The sequence below is a fragment of the Cyprinodon tularosa genome, unplaced genomic scaffold (assembly GCF_016077235.1).
Source record: "Cyprinodon tularosa strain WSP-4 unplaced genomic scaffold, ASM1607723v1 ctg27, whole genome shotgun sequence".
Classification (NCBI taxonomy): domain Eukaryota; kingdom Metazoa; phylum Chordata; class Actinopteri; order Cyprinodontiformes; family Cyprinodontidae; genus Cyprinodon; species Cyprinodon tularosa.
This window is the reverse complement of record NW_024038974.1, coordinates 878,158-899,656: the sequence shown is the minus strand read 5'-3', so window position 1 is coordinate 899,656 and position 21,499 is coordinate 878,158. Positions and strand designations below refer to the sequence as shown.

The following is a 21,499-nucleotide window of genomic DNA, read 5'->3' as shown; positions in this document are numbered from 1 at the left end:
TTTGCTGCTGAATACTTGATTAGACAACTGACCCTTCAGTCTAACAAACAATGGTCTGTTTGCCAGACAGTCTTTGATCCTTCTTAGTCTTCTGGAGTGTCTCTCAAAGGCTGAATTGTGTTAATTGCACTGGAGAAATCAAAGACATCATCCTCACAGAGCTCACAGCTTTGTCTGAAAGTGGGTTTGTTGAAGCAGGCAGATAATGGCATCTTCAACTCCAGTTCCACAGCGATAAGCAAACTGCAGGGCGTCTTTATAGGTGCTTGTTTGCTTGCTAGGTGGACCAACACAAGACCTTCATGGTGTGGGATGCCAGGGCAACATGTCTGTTGAGGACTGTTGGCTTAGTTTTCTATATGGTACTGGAAAAAGAGACAGACTGGAACAGTACAAGGGGGATTGATTTTGCTCAAAACAAATGCATAGAATGAGGAGGGTCCATGAAAGAATTGGAAGATGAAACATTGAAGGTGTAACACAGAAGCTTTGGGTCAGAAGATGGTGGGATGTCCATGACTGTGGGAGATGGAGAAGGATGCTGAGCTGAACCTTTTGAAGAATGTATTCAGTTCATTGATTTATCTGATCCTCCTTCTGCTTGAAGCCTGTGAGCTTCTTCATTCCTGACCACACATCTCTGATATTGTTCTGCTGGAGCATCTTTCAACAAATTAGATTTTACTCAAATTCATACGTCTGTAGATGGCAGATTAATTAGCACTTTCTGAAGTATGGTATATCTTAAAACCAGTTTCCTGAATTTTAATTCACATGTCCGATAGTGACAGAAATTTGGACTTTGACACACTGCTTGGTGGAGCCTGAATGAGCCATAAAAATGAATGCTCTAAATCTGCTAAATGTTTGATTTGTTTGGTATATTTTACTTTTAGACTAACTTCCATTTTGAGAGAAATATAGAAAACGACTTTCCACTTGAAAATCTTTAATTGTAAAAAGACTTAGCCATGGATTTTTTTTATTGACAGGTTTTTAAATGATAGAAGAATATTGATTTGATTGTTTTAAATCAGAAACCCTTAAAAACAATGGTGACAGACTGTTTTTTATTTGTCTTAAAATCAATTTAGCTTTTTTTTTTGTTTGTTTGTGCTATTGAATGATACAGCAGACTGAACAGTGTAAAAGCATTAGGTAGCAACTAAGCATATATTTTTTTAAATGTGGACTGTTTTCGCCTCCAATATGTATCTTGAGATCTATCTTGAGAATTCAAACACCATGAAGTAAAATGAACAGGAAATCAAGTTAAAATAAATTCTCAGCTCTATCTCAACTGTAACCAACAAGGATATTGTTGAAATTATTTTGTTGTTGTTGTTTTTCATCGGTGTGAGTAAAAGATTCAGAGTCAGTGTTTTATTCCTTTATCATAATAAACTCTAGATAAAGTATGTAAATGTATAAATGGGACTATCTAAAATCACAACCTGCCATATGTGGAGGGTCCTTTTTCGGATCCAAATCTATGAATCCATAGGATAGCAAGGTAAATCACTAAAATTAACAACTAAAACCTATTGAGTTCCATGTCTGGCACACAGTGCAATTGCATAATAAAAACAAGGATATTTGTAAACATATTTTTAATCAGATGATTTGTTTTACATTTTCCACTGCTTTATCCCTGACCTGTGTGTTACTGGGAGTCCGTAGTCTCTCTCTAACAAATTTCTGAAGCTTTCACAGAGCAGCTGTCTTATGCTGATCTAACTTTACACTCAGTCATACTCAATATCTGACCTTTAAGGACAATTACTTCCACTGATTTTTATTTTGAGGCATTGATTAAAGCAGATGAAGACTTCCAACACCTTTAAGAATTAGATTAGTAAAAAAAAAAATTAAAATCTGTACAGTTTTACTTCCAACTCAAAATGAATTGTTAATTTCAGTTGTGGTAACAGGAAATGAAATGAGGAGAGATTTAAGTAGAATAAATACTTCAGTTAATCAATGTATTTAATGCCTATATTCGCCTGAAATAAACTTATTTTTATTGGAGCCAATAAGGAGAAGTTAAGATGGTTTTTCACACCTCTTTGTGAGTTAAATGGCAGAAGGTCGTTATTAATATGATATTAAATTGAAATATTTGTTTATTTATTATGTCATTGTGTCTCACTGTGGGTTTTTTGCGTTGGATTATAGTCAGAGAATCAGTAAAACAAAAAACAGAGGCAGAAACCCATCTGCCTGTTATTCACCTGTAGGGCTTATCCCGGCGCTAGGACCCAGGGTGCGCGATTTTCATCTCCAGCTGCTGCAGACCGAAAACTGGCAATAAGGGAAGATCGCGAGGACAAGCCAAAATTGCTTACTGTATTCATTCTGCTTCAAAAAAAATCCCACCCGCGGCCCCCTCACCGAAAGCGGAGCGACGGAAGCGGCCGCTTGTTGCGCTGTGTGCGGAGCTTTGAGGCTGTCGACGGCTCGGAGCGCAAGGTAAGACGGTGCAATACCATGCGATTACTAATAACAAAGGCGTTACGGGCGAGCAGGGGGCATTAAAGGGGGCATTGCACAACGCTGCCGAGGGCGAGTAAAACTCCACCAAACTTTGACCTGGATATTTGCGTTTTCCCCCTCTCGCTTGTGTCTCGAAGGAACCCGGAGTAGTTGCCGCGATGTTTTCGCTGTTATCCCACTGCATTAAATGTGGGATCGGTGTCACATGTATATCAGGCAAGTTGTGGGGATGACATCCGTGGAAGTGTCCATGCGTGCCGGTGTGTGGGGGGTTAAATCCGAGCATTTTAGTGATCTATTTAACAATAACGTAGCACGCAGGGCCATCCATTAACCTGGGGGATAACATCACTCCGGACTGTTTGTGTGATCGGCTGCTGTCCTTCCTGCACCGTCTAATAATTCATCACTTCTACCAAGATGGAAGGGTGTATGACTTCCCCGCAGCCTCGACATTACTGACCAGGTGAAGCACTAACTTAGACGGGACATCCTCCTCCCCGTGAAGCATGGCGGCCTAAATAGGGTCGATAATCTCCAATATGACTAACACTTTAGCATGTGAGCCCACTTTGAGGGGGGGAAATAAAGAAAACAGGCCTTTGAGCGTAAACTAAGTGCCTTCATTGGTGCTATCGCAGCTGCCATCGTGCAGAATACAACATCCCCGATTTGTAATAATGGCGTGGATGACAAGTTTTTAGATCAAACTCCTGCACAGATCAGGTGTGGCGGTAAAGCAGCCGGTGGAGCCCATCCCGTGCGGAGGCTCGGGTCTCCGAGTTGCCCCCTTTGGGCTCAGACACAATGCGATGTGTCAGCTGCCCACTTTGTATGACTGTTGCGGCTCTCAGCTACGTTTTTTTTAAACACTGATCGCCCCTCTTATTTGTTTCCCGATTTCTCATTTGGCCGCCTGTCAACGATTTGTCCGAGTAGTCGCAGCCATTGCTGGGCGAATACATGCTGGATTCTCCCACACAGCGATCCGCTCCAGCACAGCACGGCGGAGCAGCCAAGTAGTTGGTGGACAGGGTCGTTGTCCTGCACAGCAGTAGCCTGCTGCTTCATGCACAGCAGCAGCTACACTCATGCCTCCAACCACACGATGTCTGCAAGGTTATTTCCCTCAGCAGGCACCAGGCTGGAGTTTAGAAAAGTCAGATATTTGTTGTCCTAACAGATTGAATCCTTCATGTAAAGCTGCAGGCCTGCTCTGGGATCCAGGTAAGAGCAAGTGGCCTAATTACAGCACAGCTAAACTTACTGAGACTAAAACAGCTGAATAACCTGTAGGTATATATCTTTTTTGGGGGGAGGGGGGTCTTGTCATTTTTTTCCATTGACCTAAGAACAAAAATTAGGATTAAAGTCCCAAAAATGTTAACAATCTTAAGTTTTGCTAATAAAGAATCCTAAAACAAACTTTCTAAATCCAGGCCAACCTGATAGTAACAGGAAGTGTTATTTTGACATAATCTTCTGCAATCACAGAGCTAAACAGGGGCGTTGCTAGGCACAAAGCTTTACTGGGGCACTGGCCCCCTAGTGCATATGCCCCTCCTTCCATACATAAATACAGACAAGCACACTGCCCAACCCTGATACATTCCTACCAAAATTACCAGTTGAGATATTAATGAGTATAAGAGCATATTTGTTTTAACAAACATGAACATTTTCAACATTGCAGCTATAAAAAATAAGACATCAACAACTTTGACAAATAAAAAGTTTCCTTCTACACATTCTAAAGTAATCATTAATTCCTAGGTTACAGAGTTTTAGTTCGGGGGACATTTTAACTCATCCTGAGCTAAGTTTACTTTTATTTTTTGAGCATTAAAGTGTACCTCCTATTTATCATTTTTGCAAAGTGGTCAATCACTTCACTGTGACTCAGCTTAGAAAGTTCTTCCTTTTCAACTGATAAAATAGCAAGATGATGGAACCTGTCTTGTCCCATTGTGCACCTCGGCCAAGTGTGGAGCCTTCTCAACACACTGAATGACCTTTCACAACTCCAGCTGTAGACTGGGATTGTGAGGGAGATCTGGATGACCTACGTTAGTGTGGGGAATACCATGGGCGTAGGTTTGCATAGGGACCATAGGGACATGTCCCTACCAAAGTTTTGAACCGACCTAATTGTCCCTACCAATAATTGGATGTGAGGAACATGTTTATAATTTACAGCAGTAGTTATTGCAGCAGTGGCTTCTGTTCCTCTCGCAGCTCCTCTGCCTGGTCTCTCCTGTCCCTTTCAGTTAGCAGCGCATGGAACTGTGCTGCGCTGTTTAACGCCCCTCTCATTGGTTGTTCTGCCTTAAGTTCCGCCTTCTCTCTCTCTGATTGGCTGTTTTCTAGTCCGCGTGTGCTTGGAGCACAACATTGAAAATGTATTCACACTAGAATGCCGCGGTTACTACAATTAATATTAGGCTACAAAACTAGTCCCAAAAAAAAAAAAAAAAAAAAAATGAATATCATGTACACTAAAAAACAAAAATCTTTTTTTTCTTTTATAAAACGAAATATTCTGAGTCAGCCAGGAGTTCTGAAGACTGCTGGAAAAATGGGCAAATTAAGGCTGTAAGCCATGGCAGGATAATTCTCCCATACACAGCCAACTAAAAAAGAAAATGTGAGGGTTTCCATTTTACCGATATTAAGTTGATATTACTGTTTTCATTTTTTTGTTTTTATTTTTACAATTTTGATATAATTACTGATCTAAGTGGGTTGCTCTGTGGGGAAAGGCACATTTTACATTTATATTACTGTATGTTTTAAAGTCTCTATACTCCAGTTAATGATGAATCACTTACTAAATTAGTTGACGATTATTGAAATAATCAATTAATATGATTCATTTTTTTCAGCCCCAGATAAAATACATGAAATGGGCTACACAGAGTAACTACAGTCCAGATGTTCAACTTTTATAGTGAAGTTAATATTTTAATGAATGTATTATTTTGCTTGATACAGAGAGAGAAAAGTAGGTACAAATATTAGAGTGGGGTTTAACTCTGCACAATTCTATATCTTCAAAAGAAAATACTGTATTTACCTTCTCTCTTAGGCGTTCAAATGAAACCGTTTTCAAAGTGGAAAACAGTCCTAATTCCACATTCATCAGAGCCGGTGATACTTCAAACATTGATAAACAGCATCTAATGAGTCTAGAGCTTATAACATTTTTATTAATGGAGCAAAATGTTGCTTTTCTCTTTTAACAATGAATTCCTCTTATAAGTACAGATACTCACATCAAGCATAAAAAAGGGCATGCATATTGCATAGCACCGATTACACCAGACCAATAGTGTCCCCACCAAAGTTCAAATCAAACCTACGCCCTTGGGGAATACAGTATGATGTTATCAAGCAAGTTGAAAACACACTGCATATCCTTGATAACAAGGCTTTCTTTTTTAACCAGGAAAAGCTCAAACCATTTTGAATTAAATGAACGTTTTTTTACTCCAAATTTGTGCTGGGGATGGTGGGACAACTACACTTGTTTAGGACCATCATGCTTTCCCCCTAAGTCAATAATGTCCCCTTCTTGTTTGTGGAAGCTGGTTGTTGCATCCTCATCTCCTTCATGGTCCTGTGTCTCTCCTGTCCTTCACCTGTCTCTCCTGTCTCTCTCCTGTCTCTTGCCTGTCAGTCTCGCCTCCTCCCCCTTTCCTACTCCAGCACCTGCATTCTCATTCTCTACAGCAAACATAAAAAAACGAAAATTTATAATTATGTAAATATCTATCATATTACTTATAACGTTCCTAATGTAACTTGTTACATTAAATCACTAATTCATTACGGGACCTTACCTCCCTCTCTCTCATCTTGTTTTACTGCTTCCCTGTCTCTGCTTCGTGTGAGGAATTTCCTGATATCCATCTACAAACCAATGCAGTAATTTTCAGTTAGTAGCCTATAAATCATGTGGTTTCACTGGGAAAATAATACAATTGACAGGTAAGAAACATTACCAGAACTAAAAATGCGTCGTGGCCGCACAGTGTCCCATCCAACTCAGTGAGAGCAGCGCGTTAGTTTACCTGCAGTTCATGCAGTGACATGCGCTGACGTGGGGGAAGCTAATTCATCCTCAATTTGGAGTTACCAACACACTTGCTGCGCATTTGAGTAGAAATATACGTCTCCTCCCGTTGGAATTATCTAAATTGATGCATTAAAAAAAATTTAATACTGTTGCAAATATTCATGAGATTTATACTGGGGCACAGCTCATTTATACTGGGGCACGTGCCCCAGTAAATGGGGTCTGGCGACGCCGATGGAGCTAAACATACACAAAAGTGAGACGGCATATTTTCCTTGCCATTGATGACAAATATGGTTTCTTTGTAGTTTTTTCTTCACTAGGGATGTATATTATGCAGTAGATTAAGTGGCGTGGTCTGAAATAGGCAGAGATTAGGATTCTACTGTTAAACACAACATTTTAATAGAATTCATTATTTCACTGACAAATCAACAGTTATTTCTTCTGCTGCTATAATAATCTGACCTGTTAATTTTAGCAGTTTACATTTATTTTCCTGCTGTAATTTCTGTTGCCAAAAAGATTTTCAATCAGTTGAATTTACTTTCCTGTAGGCAATGGAAAAGTAAATTGAGTGTTAAAAACAAAAACTATGATTTGAATCTCCTTTTGACTTATTACAATTTAAGGGCAATTGTGATTTAAATATGCACATCAAGCAGTGTTTGTCAGAGGGCTTCTATTTGGCTTTTATTAATGATACAAAATAAGAATATAGTCTTTTTTAAACCTGAAACACTTTGTATAGATTAAAGGTTAGGGTTAATGTCTCAATTTTTCCTAAATGGATGGTGAAAACATTTCGAAATGCAAACATATGCAAGAAAGGAAACAAACAAAACAAATGCAAAAATCCCTTTTTTAGTTATTTCGTATACAGGAGCACTACCAAGCCATGAGATGTTTAATATTTTTGTTTTGTCCCTAAGATTTTCTGCTGGGTCTATCTGTGGAGTTGTTTATGACATAAACCACATTAGATATTAGCTTTAAATAAAGCTTAATATCAAGTGGTGAAAACGTTTTTTTTTTTAATTAACTTCAAAAAACCTAAAGAGGATGAGTTTGATTATGTCAGCAATTTCTAATGTAACAACTGTTTTATTTAAAACCATATCTATCCTTGTGGGGTTCAAAAATCAGTGAAGCCGGCTTGACTCGCTGCACCCTAAATATTTCCAAAGACAAGTTATCCAGATGATTCGTCCAAAAAAATCCACGAAGACCTTATTGCATTTAAAAATGTTTTAGTGAGTAGACAGGATACATGGGTGCCAAACATACATACAAAAAAAGGATGACAGAGGTCAAAAAAACATTTGGCTCCACTCTGAGGTACACAACAACCAAACTCCCATGAAGCATCATCCTTAAAAAGTGACACATGCATCCTTAAACCAAAGAAGTAATGAAAATAATAACAAAATAACCACAATAACTAAATATACAAATTACCTGAATTAGTATGAATTACCAATAATATTTAATAATTTCAAGAAAGGTTAATTTAGAAAGAAAAACAAAACATTAACCATAATGCATACCAAGATAATCACAAAGTGTAAATTCAGGCTCCTACAATCCTTATTTTGGATGTAGCTCTAAAGCTCATTGAGCTTCTTATCTGCTGTAAAATGCAAAATTGTAAGACTTGCATTGTATGCTTTTGATACTTATAATCAGTGATGTCCTCCACATTTTAGAGCGAATGGAAACTGTATAAATGAAGACAAGGCTCATTTAGGTTCTCCGGGCCTCATATCTCTTCACTGACTTGATATCCATAAGATAAACAGAGACAGTATGTCTGATTTGCTTAGGAGACTTTTTCTGTCGAACGTTGCACATCTCCTGCTTTTCATGCAGCTGAGCTGTGTGGGTCAGCCCATGTATTTGAAACTAAAGCTCATTAGACTGGTAAAGTTAGATCCATGGCATCACCACAAAAGACCAAAGCTTCTTTGAAGATAACATGCTTCAAAATCCTTTGCAAAAAAGAAAAATCTGTAGAAAATCCGCCCCCCCTCCCTCCATCTCCTGCAAGCCAGTCTGTCAGGCTGCAGCTGGAGGGCCTCCAGCAGCCGGAGTCCTGCTTCCTCATGTTAGTTCTCAAGCAAACAGACCCACACCACTGCCACTCTGCCTTTTCATCTGTTTTATTAAAGCCTTTCTCAGCAGCTGACTCTTAATTGATCCGCCTTTCGCTGACTCGGTAACAGCTTCATAGATAATCGAACCCCCCGCTTTTGTTTATTAAAAAAAATAATAAAATACACACACTTCATGACTTGGTTGCCCCCGATAAGCCTTTTCAGTTTAGCGCACCGTTACACTCTTTGGTCGCGATCCCCCATTCCCCTGAGCGGCTGGAGCTCGCGGTGCATGCCGGTACCTGCAGTTCTCTTCCCTCCCATCCTCTCCAGCGTCCAACGCGGGGCGTGGAGAGGCTAGAACTACATCTCCCATGCCGTCCCCGCGCAGCCTCCTGCCCCTCTCCCTCCGCTCTCTCTCTCTCCCACCAAACTGGAGGTTGGAGATACGGAACGGACTGTCTTGACGACCCCCCCTCCCTCCTCTTCTCCTCCCTTCCTCCCGCCCCCCCTCTCCTCCTCCTCCTCCCCGGACTTTTAGAGCCGAAAACCGTCGAGCTCAGTGAGGCAGCCGCGGACGGCGGAGAGGAACGGCTGGACACGCTCGGTCTCCACCACAGTCGTGCCTGCTCGTCGTTCACTTGCCATCTGGACGAGCGGGTTGGTAACTGTTTGTGTCATTAGACATCTTTTTTCTCTCTCCGCTGCTGATTAGGGTTGATTCAGTTTTTGAGGTAGAGAGTAAAAATATAAAGGGAGGGGGGCGGTGAGGAGAGGCTCGGTGAATGCCTTTCAGTGGTTCAGTCAGTTAGTCCGCTAAAGGGCCGATAAGAGAGGCTGGAGCTCTTCACATTAGGGGGATAAATAGCAGCCTGCCTCAACACGCAGAGCGGCGGCTGCGCAGGGAGCTGGACCCGGGCTGGATCCACTTCAGTTCCTCATAATAAGTTGTCAGCAGCCCTCCTCTCTCCTGTTGTCCCTCTTTTAGCGGACTACTTTTTCGCACCCGTCTACCAGTCAGTCCAGTTTGTGTGCTGCTAGCCAGTGGAAATGATCGTTTGTTTGTCATGTGTTACTTTGTTGTTGTTTAGTTCGCTCTCTGTTTGACTTTGTCTGGATGTTGACTGACCTTATCAGGCGCAGATGTGACACATTTCGGCTGATATCTCCTTTTACTGCGCTGATCATGTTGAAAAACACGATTTCTTTTACAGAGAGTGAGGCTTGTCTAGTTAGTGTCCATGTTTGCCTGCGGATGCACCGATCACCTGAGTCCTCCCATAATGCTCGCGGAGCTCTCCAGAGTTTTTCCCTGCTGATATCTATACCCAGATCCCCAATACAGCCTGCATTTAAAGCTCTTTTTATGCACTTTCCCCCCCCCCCAGCTGTGACATTGGGACCCGCTGAACAGGACAGGGGGGGCTGACCGGATGGGAGTGGGGGGCTGTTTTTTTTTTCCTCTCTCTCAGAGGTATTCCCAGCCTCCACTTTTTGTTTTCGTCTAATGCCCACGGCGTGTGCGCGGACCTGCATGCAGCGGCTGGCCTACATCCGAGCGAATAGATTGAAATGTTTCGGAGCACAAAGGCAAACTCGCTGTAAGCAACTGTTGTACGGTAATATATGCAGACCCTCCTTTCCACGGAGCGGCATCTGCATCGCTGCCTCCCCCCCATCTCTCCCTATCTCTCATCAGTGCACGCAGATTACGCACAAAGATTTGATGTGTCTGTCAGTCAGTGTGTGCATCGTCTTAGCTTTGTCTCCAATCACTCTATGGTGAGACATTTTTATTGCATTTAATGCTTGAACCTTAGATTTTTAGTGAGCTCACCTCTACCTTCATCCAGGATTCCTCCCCTGTTCACATGGAGGTAATCTGGATGCTTGATTTAGGATTGCAACGCTTAATGGCTGTTATACTCTATTATACGTGTTGTCTCAGATTAAATGCTCAGGTGCAATAAGAATCTTACTCCATTTCTGCCTCGTTGAAACCCACAAAGAAATTCTAAAGCATGTTTTCCTCATTTGAGTTCTTCCACTGTTTGCTGGGCTTTCCTTTAAGCAAAACACTGCTATAGATTTTTTTTTGTGATTGCCTCATATATGGATTAATGAACTGTCATAGATGGAGATCAGGGGTCAGGGGACACCTTAACTCCAGCTGCTGTTTGAAGCGACAGATAAATGCAACCATCAGTGAGAAAATTATTCAGCACTGTTGCATGTTGGAAAGATATCCTATTTTTTAACTGTTGGTTGAGTTGCTGTAGTCTGAACAGATTTAAGCTTATTTGGATATAACGGAGTAATGCTTGGGTAGACTAAAAGATGAGACGATGTAAATTACAGTTAAACACTCTTTGAGTGTTTGATGCTTTGCTTTGAATGATTTCACCTGTCATGCATTCAGATTCTGACCTCATATAACTAATTTGGGCTACTTCTCTGTGCCAACACCTGGTACACATCATAGTGACCAAGATCCTATAGCTCAGGGAAACCAGTGAAGAGAATAGAGAGAGGAGAGGAACATGGAGGTAACTCACAATATATTGCAATGCCATGCTTTCCTAATATTACACAGCCCTAATTATAATGCATAGTTGTAGGTTATAGTCAGTTACACTTAATATTGATTCAGGTGGACAGCCTTTTTAACATCCATCGGTTGAAGGGAAAATGTTTTATATTCTGCTCTGTGTGCTAGCATGACTTCATTCTTTAGCAAGCTGGATTTTCTTAGATAACACCTGAAACCTAGAGGCTCATTAGTAATGATAAAATGCAATCATGATAATTCAAAGCCCTTGTTAAGCTAAAAAAAAAGCCATAAAGACAGGACATCAAACATGTGGTACATCTTTCATAACAATACGTTTAGGAAAAATTAAGTGTGATATATGTAATACCTTTCAATATTTCTCCTACTCTTAAACCTCTCTATATATATTTGACAAATAACCCCCCATAATTAATATTTTATCTACAGTATAACACACATATATATTTTGTACATTTGAATCTGCATTTACAAAATAAAATGCAGAAAAAGATCTTATCAGTAAATAGAGGCCAGCTTTTTGCATTTTGATCACAGTACTTCTGCTCTGTAAAAGACTCAGAAGTTTCCTCAAGAACCTGAGTTAACAAACAGCATCATGAAGAGCAAGGAACACAGTAGATAGATAAGGGATCACGTTGTTAGGCTTAAAGCAGGTTCATGTGTTAAATGATAACCCAAACTTTGATGTCTCACAGTGAGCAATGCCCAATCCATCAGGCTGCACAAGAACAACAGTAAACAGAGAAGCAGCTAAGAGTCCCATGGTAACTCCTGAGGAGCTGCAGAAATCCACAGCTCAGATGGAACAGTCTGTTAACAAAATGTTAGTCATGCACTCTACAAATCTGGCTTTTATGGAATGGTTGGCAGAGGAAATAAATTGCAGAAAGAAAACATTTAAAAGTCCCATTTAGGGTTAGCCATGAGCAATTCAAGAGAAAAACATGTAAAAGAGAATAAAAGAAAATGTGGTAGAAAAAAGGAACGGGCAACACAATTGTGGTAAAATGTGGCAGTATTATGCTGTGGGGATCCTTTGCTTCAGCAGGGACAGTGAAACCAGCAGGGTTTACGGGGAGATGAATGGAGCTAAATGCACAGCAACAGTGCAGGAACACATGTAGAGGGCATCAGACTATAGAGGAGGTTCAGCCTTGAGCCAGAGCAACAGTGGATTGGTTTCAAGTAGTAGAATGGCCCAGACTGTGAACATTTTCTGCATGACCTTAAAATGGAGGCTCACATATTCCATCCAGTTTCACGGACCTTGAGCCATTCTGCTCTAAAACAAAAATCCACTAAGGCCATTCTCTAGATGATCAGTAGAAAAATACCCTAAAAGGCACTGAAAGGTGTTTTCTAAAGGCTGATTTATACTCAGAAACCAGGTCGTCTCTGTGTGTGTGGCAATTAATGCAAATGTGCCTCCAACCCTGCCGCAGACACTCTGCTGCACCCCTCCAAACTTGTAGGTGACTGCAGACAGTGCTGCAGACAGGAGGCCTCTGATTGGTCAAATCTACATCCGCTCTACACTATCCGTAATTTCTGTTTGGTACCTTACGGCCTTGTTTTGTCTGTATGACCGCCACTGCGGAAAACACCTGCATAAGTTGGACCAGCTGGAAGAGCGAGGTGCGCGAGAACGCTAGGACCCTGTTTCCATCTGGATCCCCGCTCTTTTTCACCCTCATGCCCCTCCGTCGTCGGACAAACATGCCCCCACTTCCTCGGCCTTATCTAGACCCACAGCTTGATCATGATTGTCCCTCTTGCGAAGTGGCGTGGAATAACGTAGCGCAGACCACACTTCAAAATTTTGCACAAATCAAAAATATCTGCGACAAACTCACATGCTGCACTTTTCAGTTCAGTTCTGTTGTAAACATCTAGAAAATTGTGTATCTCTTTTCTTCTACTTCACAATATGCACAGCGTTGTGTTTCATCACATAAAATCTACTTAGGTTTGTGGTTATAACCTGAGGAAAATTAGCAAAAGTTCCACTGATATGAAAACCTTAAAAAGCTGGTGTGTTTCCATGGGATGCAGAATCTTTGGAAGATGCTGTGCAGCAGGTTAAGGTTTTCTTGTCAGAGCAAATGGTTTTCATTTTAGTAGATAGTATTCCTGTTAGTGAGTGATATCAGGCTATGTGGTCTCTACATGTGGAAAAGGTTTTGTTTCTGTGTTGCTGATGTTAACCTCCATCTGTATGTTGCTAATGCTCTTTAACCAAAAGAATATATTGAATGAGATGATTTCATTAACTTATTCTAAATTAGAAAGATTTTTCACATCATGTCTCCGTGATGTTTATTTTGCAGCTATCTCTCTGGACTTGGAAAAACCTTTAATCATGTGATGTGTCATAGGTGATCTAAGACATCATTAGTCTATTAGTCTGGGAAAGCAATTGTTGTTTTCCCAGAGTAATAACAGGTTAGAAATGACTCTGTAGTTCATTTTGTGGCTTCAACAAATATGGTGTGTAAACCAAAGTATAGTACCAGATGTGCTATTGGAATTCACTTTTTAGGTTAGTGTAAACATGTTGTTTCCAGACGTATATCTTTAAAATAATTATGAAGGAAAATTGTTATTTGAGGGCACGTATCAGAATTCAAATGGGTGTTTATAAACCAGGGGTCACAGTTTTATAACCCTGCGAGGGTTTCTTCTGTTTTTGATTTTGGTCACACATTTCATGTTTCATTCAACTAATTTTGATATTAACGTTAACATACGCAAATAACTGATGTTAAATGATGATTTTTATTTATTTAGGGATAAAAGCTGCTACAGTTCACCCACCTGTTAGAAAGTAGTTGGCCACATGTTATAAATCGTCAATTAACTGGTTTTCCAGGCAGCTCATCAGCCCTAATTACTGCCAAATTTGTTAAATCAAGTTACCACATAATTAGAAGCTAAAGAATGTCAAATGATCAGTACAAGCAACAAATAAAACAGTGGTCTAAATAAATTTAAGAGTAAACTAGAAAAAAACTCACTGGCATCCACCTATCCCAGAAGGGCTGTAATTCAGTTGGTGAGGCTTGGGGCCACCATTGAACCACAGCGAGAGCCATTGTCCACAAATGTGGGAGAAAAAAAAATTACACAGAGATTAAGCTTTTCAGGAGTGGTCATTCGAACAAAACTCTTCCTGGAGCCCAGCTACAAATCATCCAGGAGGTCACAAAAGAACCCAGAGTAACATCTGAAGCCCCACTGGAGGTGTAGCTTGCCTCAGTTAAGATATGTTTATAAATCTACAAGGAAGAGACTGGGCAAAATGGCTTCCATGGGAGTGCTTCAGGATTCGAACCATGCCTCTGCTTTAAGAATAGAAAGACCCTCCATGGTCTTTGTATTCAAAAAGAATCTTGATTATCCTTATTACATTTGGAAAAATATTCTGGCTAATGAGGCAAACCTTTAGGACCCTTTAGTAAAACAATTTAATTCTGGTTTATTTGCCAAAAACAGCATTTCATAAAAAGAATATTTTACCAACAATGAAGCTTTTTCACCATAGTGCAATCATCAGCAGTTGCTTCGCCTCTTCATAATCTGGTAAAATTTTTATAATTGATTAAGCCATGAAATATGGCTTCTCTTTCACTTAGAAAATGAAATTAGACATAATCAGTTCTAACACCTTAAACTTGAGAACTTTGGATGTACAGTGATGCAACAATCTAATGCACACCTACCTTGGAGGGCAATAAATGAGGGTTTTAGAATGTCCTAGTCAAAGTCCGGACTTTAATCCAATTGCTGTGAACATTCATGCATGAAAATCTTCCTTCTTGGCTGCGGGGCATTTCCTGACAGCTCTGTGTTGGCTTAAATAGCTAACCTCATAAATCAAATCACAATTAAAACAAAATCAAATTTTCTTAACTTTATCCAATATTACAATTTATTATGAAACACTTGATTTGGAAAAAAAGCAAAGAAAATCTATGGAGGACAAATACTTTATCACAGCTTTCTTTAATGACTACTGGTGGGACTCAATTAAAACCTTTAGTCGAGTTAATTACAGTGTGGAATTAATCACAATTAATTGTATTTAGTCAAAGAAAAGCACAAAACAAACAAACTTTTCAATTTAAAAATACATTCTGCTCGTAAAATATATTGAGGCTAGTTTATTTTTACCACAGCTGTGGACGCTAACATTAGCATTGCCAACCTCTGTGCTTGCTACAACACAAGTCCTGTGTCGTTCATTTCTGACTGCCAGTAGCTTTAAACAAAGTGGATAACTCCATGCGCTCTGCAAAAGTCAAGGTTCTTCTATAAACAAATTCACATTAATGATGTGGTCCACCTGGGTGTTACGTCTTTAGTTAATACCTTGGAAGCTATGCTCAGATCAGTGGGATCCTCTCACTGAGAAGTTCCGAGTGACTGGTGTGACTGGCAGTCATCCAGGAGTTCACAGAACCATAGTTAAAGTTTGACTTCTGTTTCATTGAGATTTTTTTTAGTCCTGCAGTGTACCAAGGCTTGTGATGGTGCTTGTGTCTCAGATTTACGGATGTACAAGAAACAGTAAATGAAAGGATTTTAGTATGTATGAATAAATGCAGAAAATTGTGTTCCTTTTTATACATTAAAAGCTATGTTTTTTTTATGCGTTACAGTCCTGCCCCTTAAAAAAACACTACAAATGAACCTTCCCTTTTTTTATTCTTTGCCTTAATCTTGTTTTGTTTGTTATTTTGTGATGTGTAATATTCTGGACTATTATATTTGTTACTCTGCTTCGCCTTTAAAGACTCTTTTATTAATATTTTAGCATCAGCAGTATAGTTACTTAGTAAAGTCAAACTTAACACGATGGCAAATAGATGATGTGATCTTCCGGAAGCAGAATTCCCTCGCTCCGAATGCAAAAGTTCTAACTTCAAATTGTTCACTTTAAAAGAAAAAAAAAAAATAGTCAGATTAATCGTGGTTAATCAAGTATTGAAATAATAGTCAACTTATTTAGTAATAGATCGGTAATTGTTAATTACAATATAGAGACTCTAAAACATGCCTTTAGCTGACAGAGCGACCCATTTAGAGCAGTTATTATATCAAAAATTTAAAAAATGTGTATAAACATTTTTCATTTAAGACAAAAAGTGTATTCTTCTGTCTTCTGCTTTATCCAGAACTCCTTGAGTGGAAAAGTTTTATTTTTATCTGGTTTAGTTTTGTTAAAAATCTTCTTTAAGGAACTTTTGGCTACCTGATAATTGAATAATCATAAAAAAATAATCCACAGATTAATCGATTTGCACAAACTAAATAAGATAGAGGAAGACATCAACTAATGATCTCTACAGCCTCTTTGATTTTATAATGTATGCAGTTTGATGCAGCCACAAGTAGTCAGTTTTATGAGTTCCTACCTGCCATTAAAACTTAGTTAAGACTTAGTAACCACTTGCGATCAGTTTCCTGTTTGCTCTATCTGCTGATAGACTATAAGCCTCCCCATTGCAGTCAGCTGTTCAACAAACATTACATCATTTCGTCCACTGATACTTCTGTTAATTCACAAATGCTTTTAATCACCCGAACTATCATTATCCCAAAATTAACATGCTTCGGTTTCACATCAGTGACATGAACTTGAAGGTTATTTGTAGCAGTGGATTATATTTTAATATATGTATATCACAAAAGGATTTTATTTTATAACTAGGACTTTTGTCCTATATTTCAATACAGATTACAGTCTATGAATAAAGCATTTGTCACTGATGTCTTGGGTTTTATTCAGTGCTATGTTTAAGCAAATTTTTCTAAAATGTTGTGGGCATTCTTGGCAGTCTTAATTAGGCCATAGTTTTGTTTACGTCAGTAGGAACTTGTATTGTGTCAATTAAGATATTAATCGTGATAGAAGTTTTGGAATATCGGCCAGTCCTAGTTATTTGTTAAACACCTCAGTCTTCTAGAGAGACAATGTTGCATGTAGACCATGTATTCTAAGAGAACCTGTCTTAATTTTACAAGCCTATGACTAAACCTGAGTGCAAGATGTATCCCCTAAATTATGTTTTTCTTTTTCTTTACTTGGCTGTATTAAAATATATTGGATGTGAGAGAGAAATATCCTTGTGATATAACTGATACATGTAATGTTGTAAGGATTTGGTAACCTCAGTATGTACTACTATCTCAAACAAAGAAAACAGGTGTTGCATTATTGAGGCAGCTCACCAGACTTTCCTCATGGTAGACCACAGTTAATTTTTTTTTTTACTAAAAAATATTTTATCTCTTAAGGAGCTCTAGAAAACAAAGTTTAATATAAACGCTTTAGTCCAAATCACAGGATGTGAACAGCCATGCCCAATTTAAGGGAAAGGTATGAACCCAAAACCAAGAGTATGAAAACATATTATATTATATTATATGAACAAATGATTGGGTCAACCCGCCATATCAATGCATTCAGATGCTCCAGTGATTTCAATGACTGCATGTGTATGAAGTCTGATCTGCAGATACTTTCCTAGTTTACACTGAATCCTTACCTCAACATTGAATGAACGAATTAATGAATGATAAACTTTATTTCAGACCAGCCCAGTATAACTACAAATATAACATATACATACACTATGTATCATTACTGCTGTATATGTTATTATATTACATGTATAACTTGGTCTTTGTGTCTAAACGAATGTTTACAAAGAATTGAGACTTATTCAGTCAAATCCTTCTCCTTTCTATAATCCTAAACCCCAACAATCTCCCCAAATCCTGCTTTCCTACTTTACTTATAACTTCATAGTGTCCACAGCATTAGAAATATCTCCAGGATGATCAATGTGAACATGAGCACCTCTGCCCAGGTTTTGAGTTTCATGGCAAAGGATGTGAATGTGCTAATGAAATGTCTTTGTTTTGTATTGGTAATCAATTTGCAACAATCTCAAAAGTTATCTTTTTCTTTGCATTTCTTACTGGGGGTTTATGTGTAGAATTTTGACTAAAGACATAATTTTGATTCCATGGGGGGGGGGGAAACATAACTAAATTTAATTTTTAATCTTTAGTTAAAGTACAGCTTTGTAAATGGTGGATATTAGTTAACTAAAAGGGATCCCTAATGCCATTTGTAATGTTGTAATGTCCTTGCCTGTTCTCACTAAGGAAGCACACACTTGTATTAATTACTTCACACTGTGGATGGGATCAGTCTATTTACTAGTCTCTTTACTTGCTTTCTCTGATTTGACTAAAAATATTACAGTACAGTGTCAACATCATAATTCCAATTTTCTTGTGTATTCTGCAGCATATCGCTTTGTAATAAAGAAGATACTGACTGGCACAGTTACCATCCGAGGCATGTTTTGCTAAAGAAACACCTATGCAGGTACTTGCTTTCCCTCTGCTTAAGTTAGATCACTTGATTAAAGCAATATGTGCTCTTATCTACTCAACCCTGGTCTTATTAACCTCTGTCCTTATTGCTCAGGTTGAATCTACACTAATGAATGTAGGGGATGGAGGCCCGGTGAGCAGAGAGATCAGTGCTCTGACTAAAACATCCACTACTATGGTTGGAAATCCTCCCCAGACGCTACCCCCCGAGTTTAGAGGAGATGTGAACCTCAGTCAGCAAAATAAGACCACTCCAACTAAAGACTGTAAGGCCTTGAAAGCCTGCCTGGACACTAGCATCTCCAACCACGGTCCTGAAAATTCTCTGCCTCTACAGCCAAATAATGCACCAATGTCCAGCTCAGTCCTCTGCACTTCAGAGAAGAGAGCAGACAAAAGGACAGAAACCCCTAAAGTCAGGGCTGATGGGTCGGGGGTCTTCCCCACTTCTCAGTGGTCAAGCAGTGTAAAATCCGGTCGGGAGGACTCTCTAAACCCATGTAACAGCAATGTGAATTCTAGTAAGAAATTGCATCTACAGACACAGTCTCCGCAAAGTCTTGCTCCAGGGTTTCAGTGCTCTGCCATGTTCAAGCCAGCCCAGCCTGTTGCCTTTCTTCCCTCCACTAATTTCTCCCCTCAGCTATGTAAAATTACTCTTCCACCAGCATTAAGTCAAATCACGACTTTGAGAGATGCCACAAGCAGTCAGTTCCAGAAAGAAATCCAGCCTCAGGGCTCAGGTGTTGGAGGGACATCTCTCATGCGAACTTATCCCTATCCATTGTCTGTCGGTCGGACTGCAGACAAAAAAGCAGCTGGATCAAACCTAAAGCTCAAACCCAACCACTCTTCAAGCAAAACTACCAAATCTCAAGGAGAGCATAAATCTTTAGCTTCTGTGGTAGCCGCACCAGCTATTGCATTGCCATTGCAGCATACGTCATTAACTTCAGCAGCGCCCACTCACTACACCTTGTCTCCGACAGCTGCCATTTGCTGCGGTTCAACACTGGCCAGCATCACCTCCCAAAGCAGGCTCCTGAACCACTTAGAAAAAACGAACAGCATAGACAAGACAGTAATGGCTGCTGTTAACACCATACCGTCCACTGCTGCAGAGGACCACACAGCTTGCTCCGGTGAACAAAGAGATGTACCCCTAGATTTGTCAGCTAAATCAAAACGTCTGAAATGCATATCTGATGCAACAGTTGAGCCTCAAGAGTCCAATCAGAGAGATTTTCTGAATGCAAAGAGGACTCATTCCACAGCTTATTGCTCAAATACACAATACCCAGTGTTACCAAATTCTCACAGAAACGGATCCCATCAAAAGCAGTTGAATAGGACTCAGAATCACCAGATTACAGAACCCAAAGCAACATGGGCAAAGGGATCTTCACAAGACTCCATTAAAAGTATCCCTGGTACATATGTTGGTGTTGCTAGCCCCATACTGGCTTCTACTTTAAGAGGCAAAGATGGAAAGGGGACATTTGCAGATGAATTTCAGAGCTTTGCTAAACAGGAGTTTATATCTATAATTGACCAAGGAGAACATCTGGCAACGGGAGGGAAGAAGCCATCCTGTCTGGTGAAGGGAAGCCAACATGCTCACAGTGGGAAGCATGTTAAAAATACCAATACGGCCTTAGCCAAGAACTGTCCCTCTAAAGGAGCTCTTTCAACAGCCCTGTTAAGCTCACCCAGTGCTGAAAGTCAAAAGAAATGTGGACCTAACAAGGCATCAGTGCCCCTCTCTGCTGCTGCTGTCATTCCAGCCTGGCAGCCGGCAACCCAACTTCCTCAGCAATCCAGTCCAGTTCAAAGAAAAAACCCTCAAGGATCTTCAAAGACCAAAGGCACCACCGTCACAGAGGGGTCCAAGCTTCAGAGCCCACCTAAACCTGAGGATAATAAGTGGGAGAGATTGAAGTCCCCTTTGTCCAACCTCGCTTCTATTGTAAAGCAGCAAGGCCTGGAAACAACAGCACTCACGAATGAGATAAATACCCAAGCTTCCCCTGGTGTATCGAGAAACTCGGATGTCCTCAGTCCACTCAATGAGAGCAAGGATCCCCAGTCTAAGCATACTACCTTTGAATACCCACCTTACTGGTCTGTGGAAAAATGGCCACCTCAAGGAGAATTCACTCAAATTACAAAAAAGCATGAGGCGCTGAATGCTACTGAACTGTCAGAAAATAATACCGCTGTTCACAGTAATAAAGGAGAGCGTGTTGGCCTGCAAGCAAAACAAGGCTTCTCCAAGTCTACTGGTCAGGCTCCTGTCTTTGGCAGCAATGCATCAACTAATGGGAGCAGGATGGAGAGCAAACTTGCCCAGGTGTTGGAAGGGGAGATATCAAGGAGAGAAAGTGGGACATCAAACGGCACCGCTGGTGAAAAATTAGACGGAATGGTTGCATCCATTCTTACTGGCCAGTGCAGAGGGGGGAAGGACACAACGGAGAAAACAGCAAATGGTACCAAAGAAGAGAAGCCAACCAAAGCAAAAGCAGCTACTATCAAACAAAAGAAGAGCAGTCCTAAGAAACCAGCGAAGGAGAAGCCACTAGCAGACCCTTCAAAGAAGGCTGCAGGGAAGAAAAAGCAAGACAAGGAGAAAACACCAGTCAAGGCCTCTGTGAAAAAAAAGGTATGTTTTGTTGACCTCCTAAAGATATGTGATCATTGCTAATAATCTATATTAGAGTAACCAGGATAAACATAAACAGACATATTTTAAGATTTACTAGTTAATTGGATGGTCAGAGCCTCCATTTTTATACTTCCAGTCTAAGATTGATGACTTCTAGGATCACACTCTGAGTTTGCCTGCCTCCCTTTACCGTG

The 21,499-nt window shown here is 40.0% G+C and overlaps 1 protein-coding gene across 3 annotated transcripts in view; it reads left to right on the top strand.

Moving 5' to 3' along the window:
- The first annotated feature begins 2,286 nt into the window (after positions 1–2,286).
- The window catches only part of bcorl1 (BCL6 corepressor-like 1), a 30,461-nt gene continuing 11,248 nt past the window's right edge, over positions 2,287–21,499 (top strand). Inside the window, exons 1-4 of one of the 3 annotated variants that reach the window (XM_038289486.1) lie at positions 2,287–2,469; positions 9,203–9,321; positions 18,552–18,632; positions 18,735–21,302. In XM_038289486.1, coding sequence (XP_038145414.1) covers positions 18,627–18,632; positions 18,735–21,302 — 2,574 coding nt within the window. In that variant the 5' untranslated portion in view covers positions 2,287–2,469; positions 9,203–9,321; positions 18,552–18,626. Of the gene's footprint in view, positions 2,470–9,102; positions 9,322–18,551; positions 18,633–18,734; positions 21,303–21,499 lie in introns of those variants that run through there. The other 2 variants (XM_038289487.1, XM_038289485.1) reach the window with 2 other exon arrangements.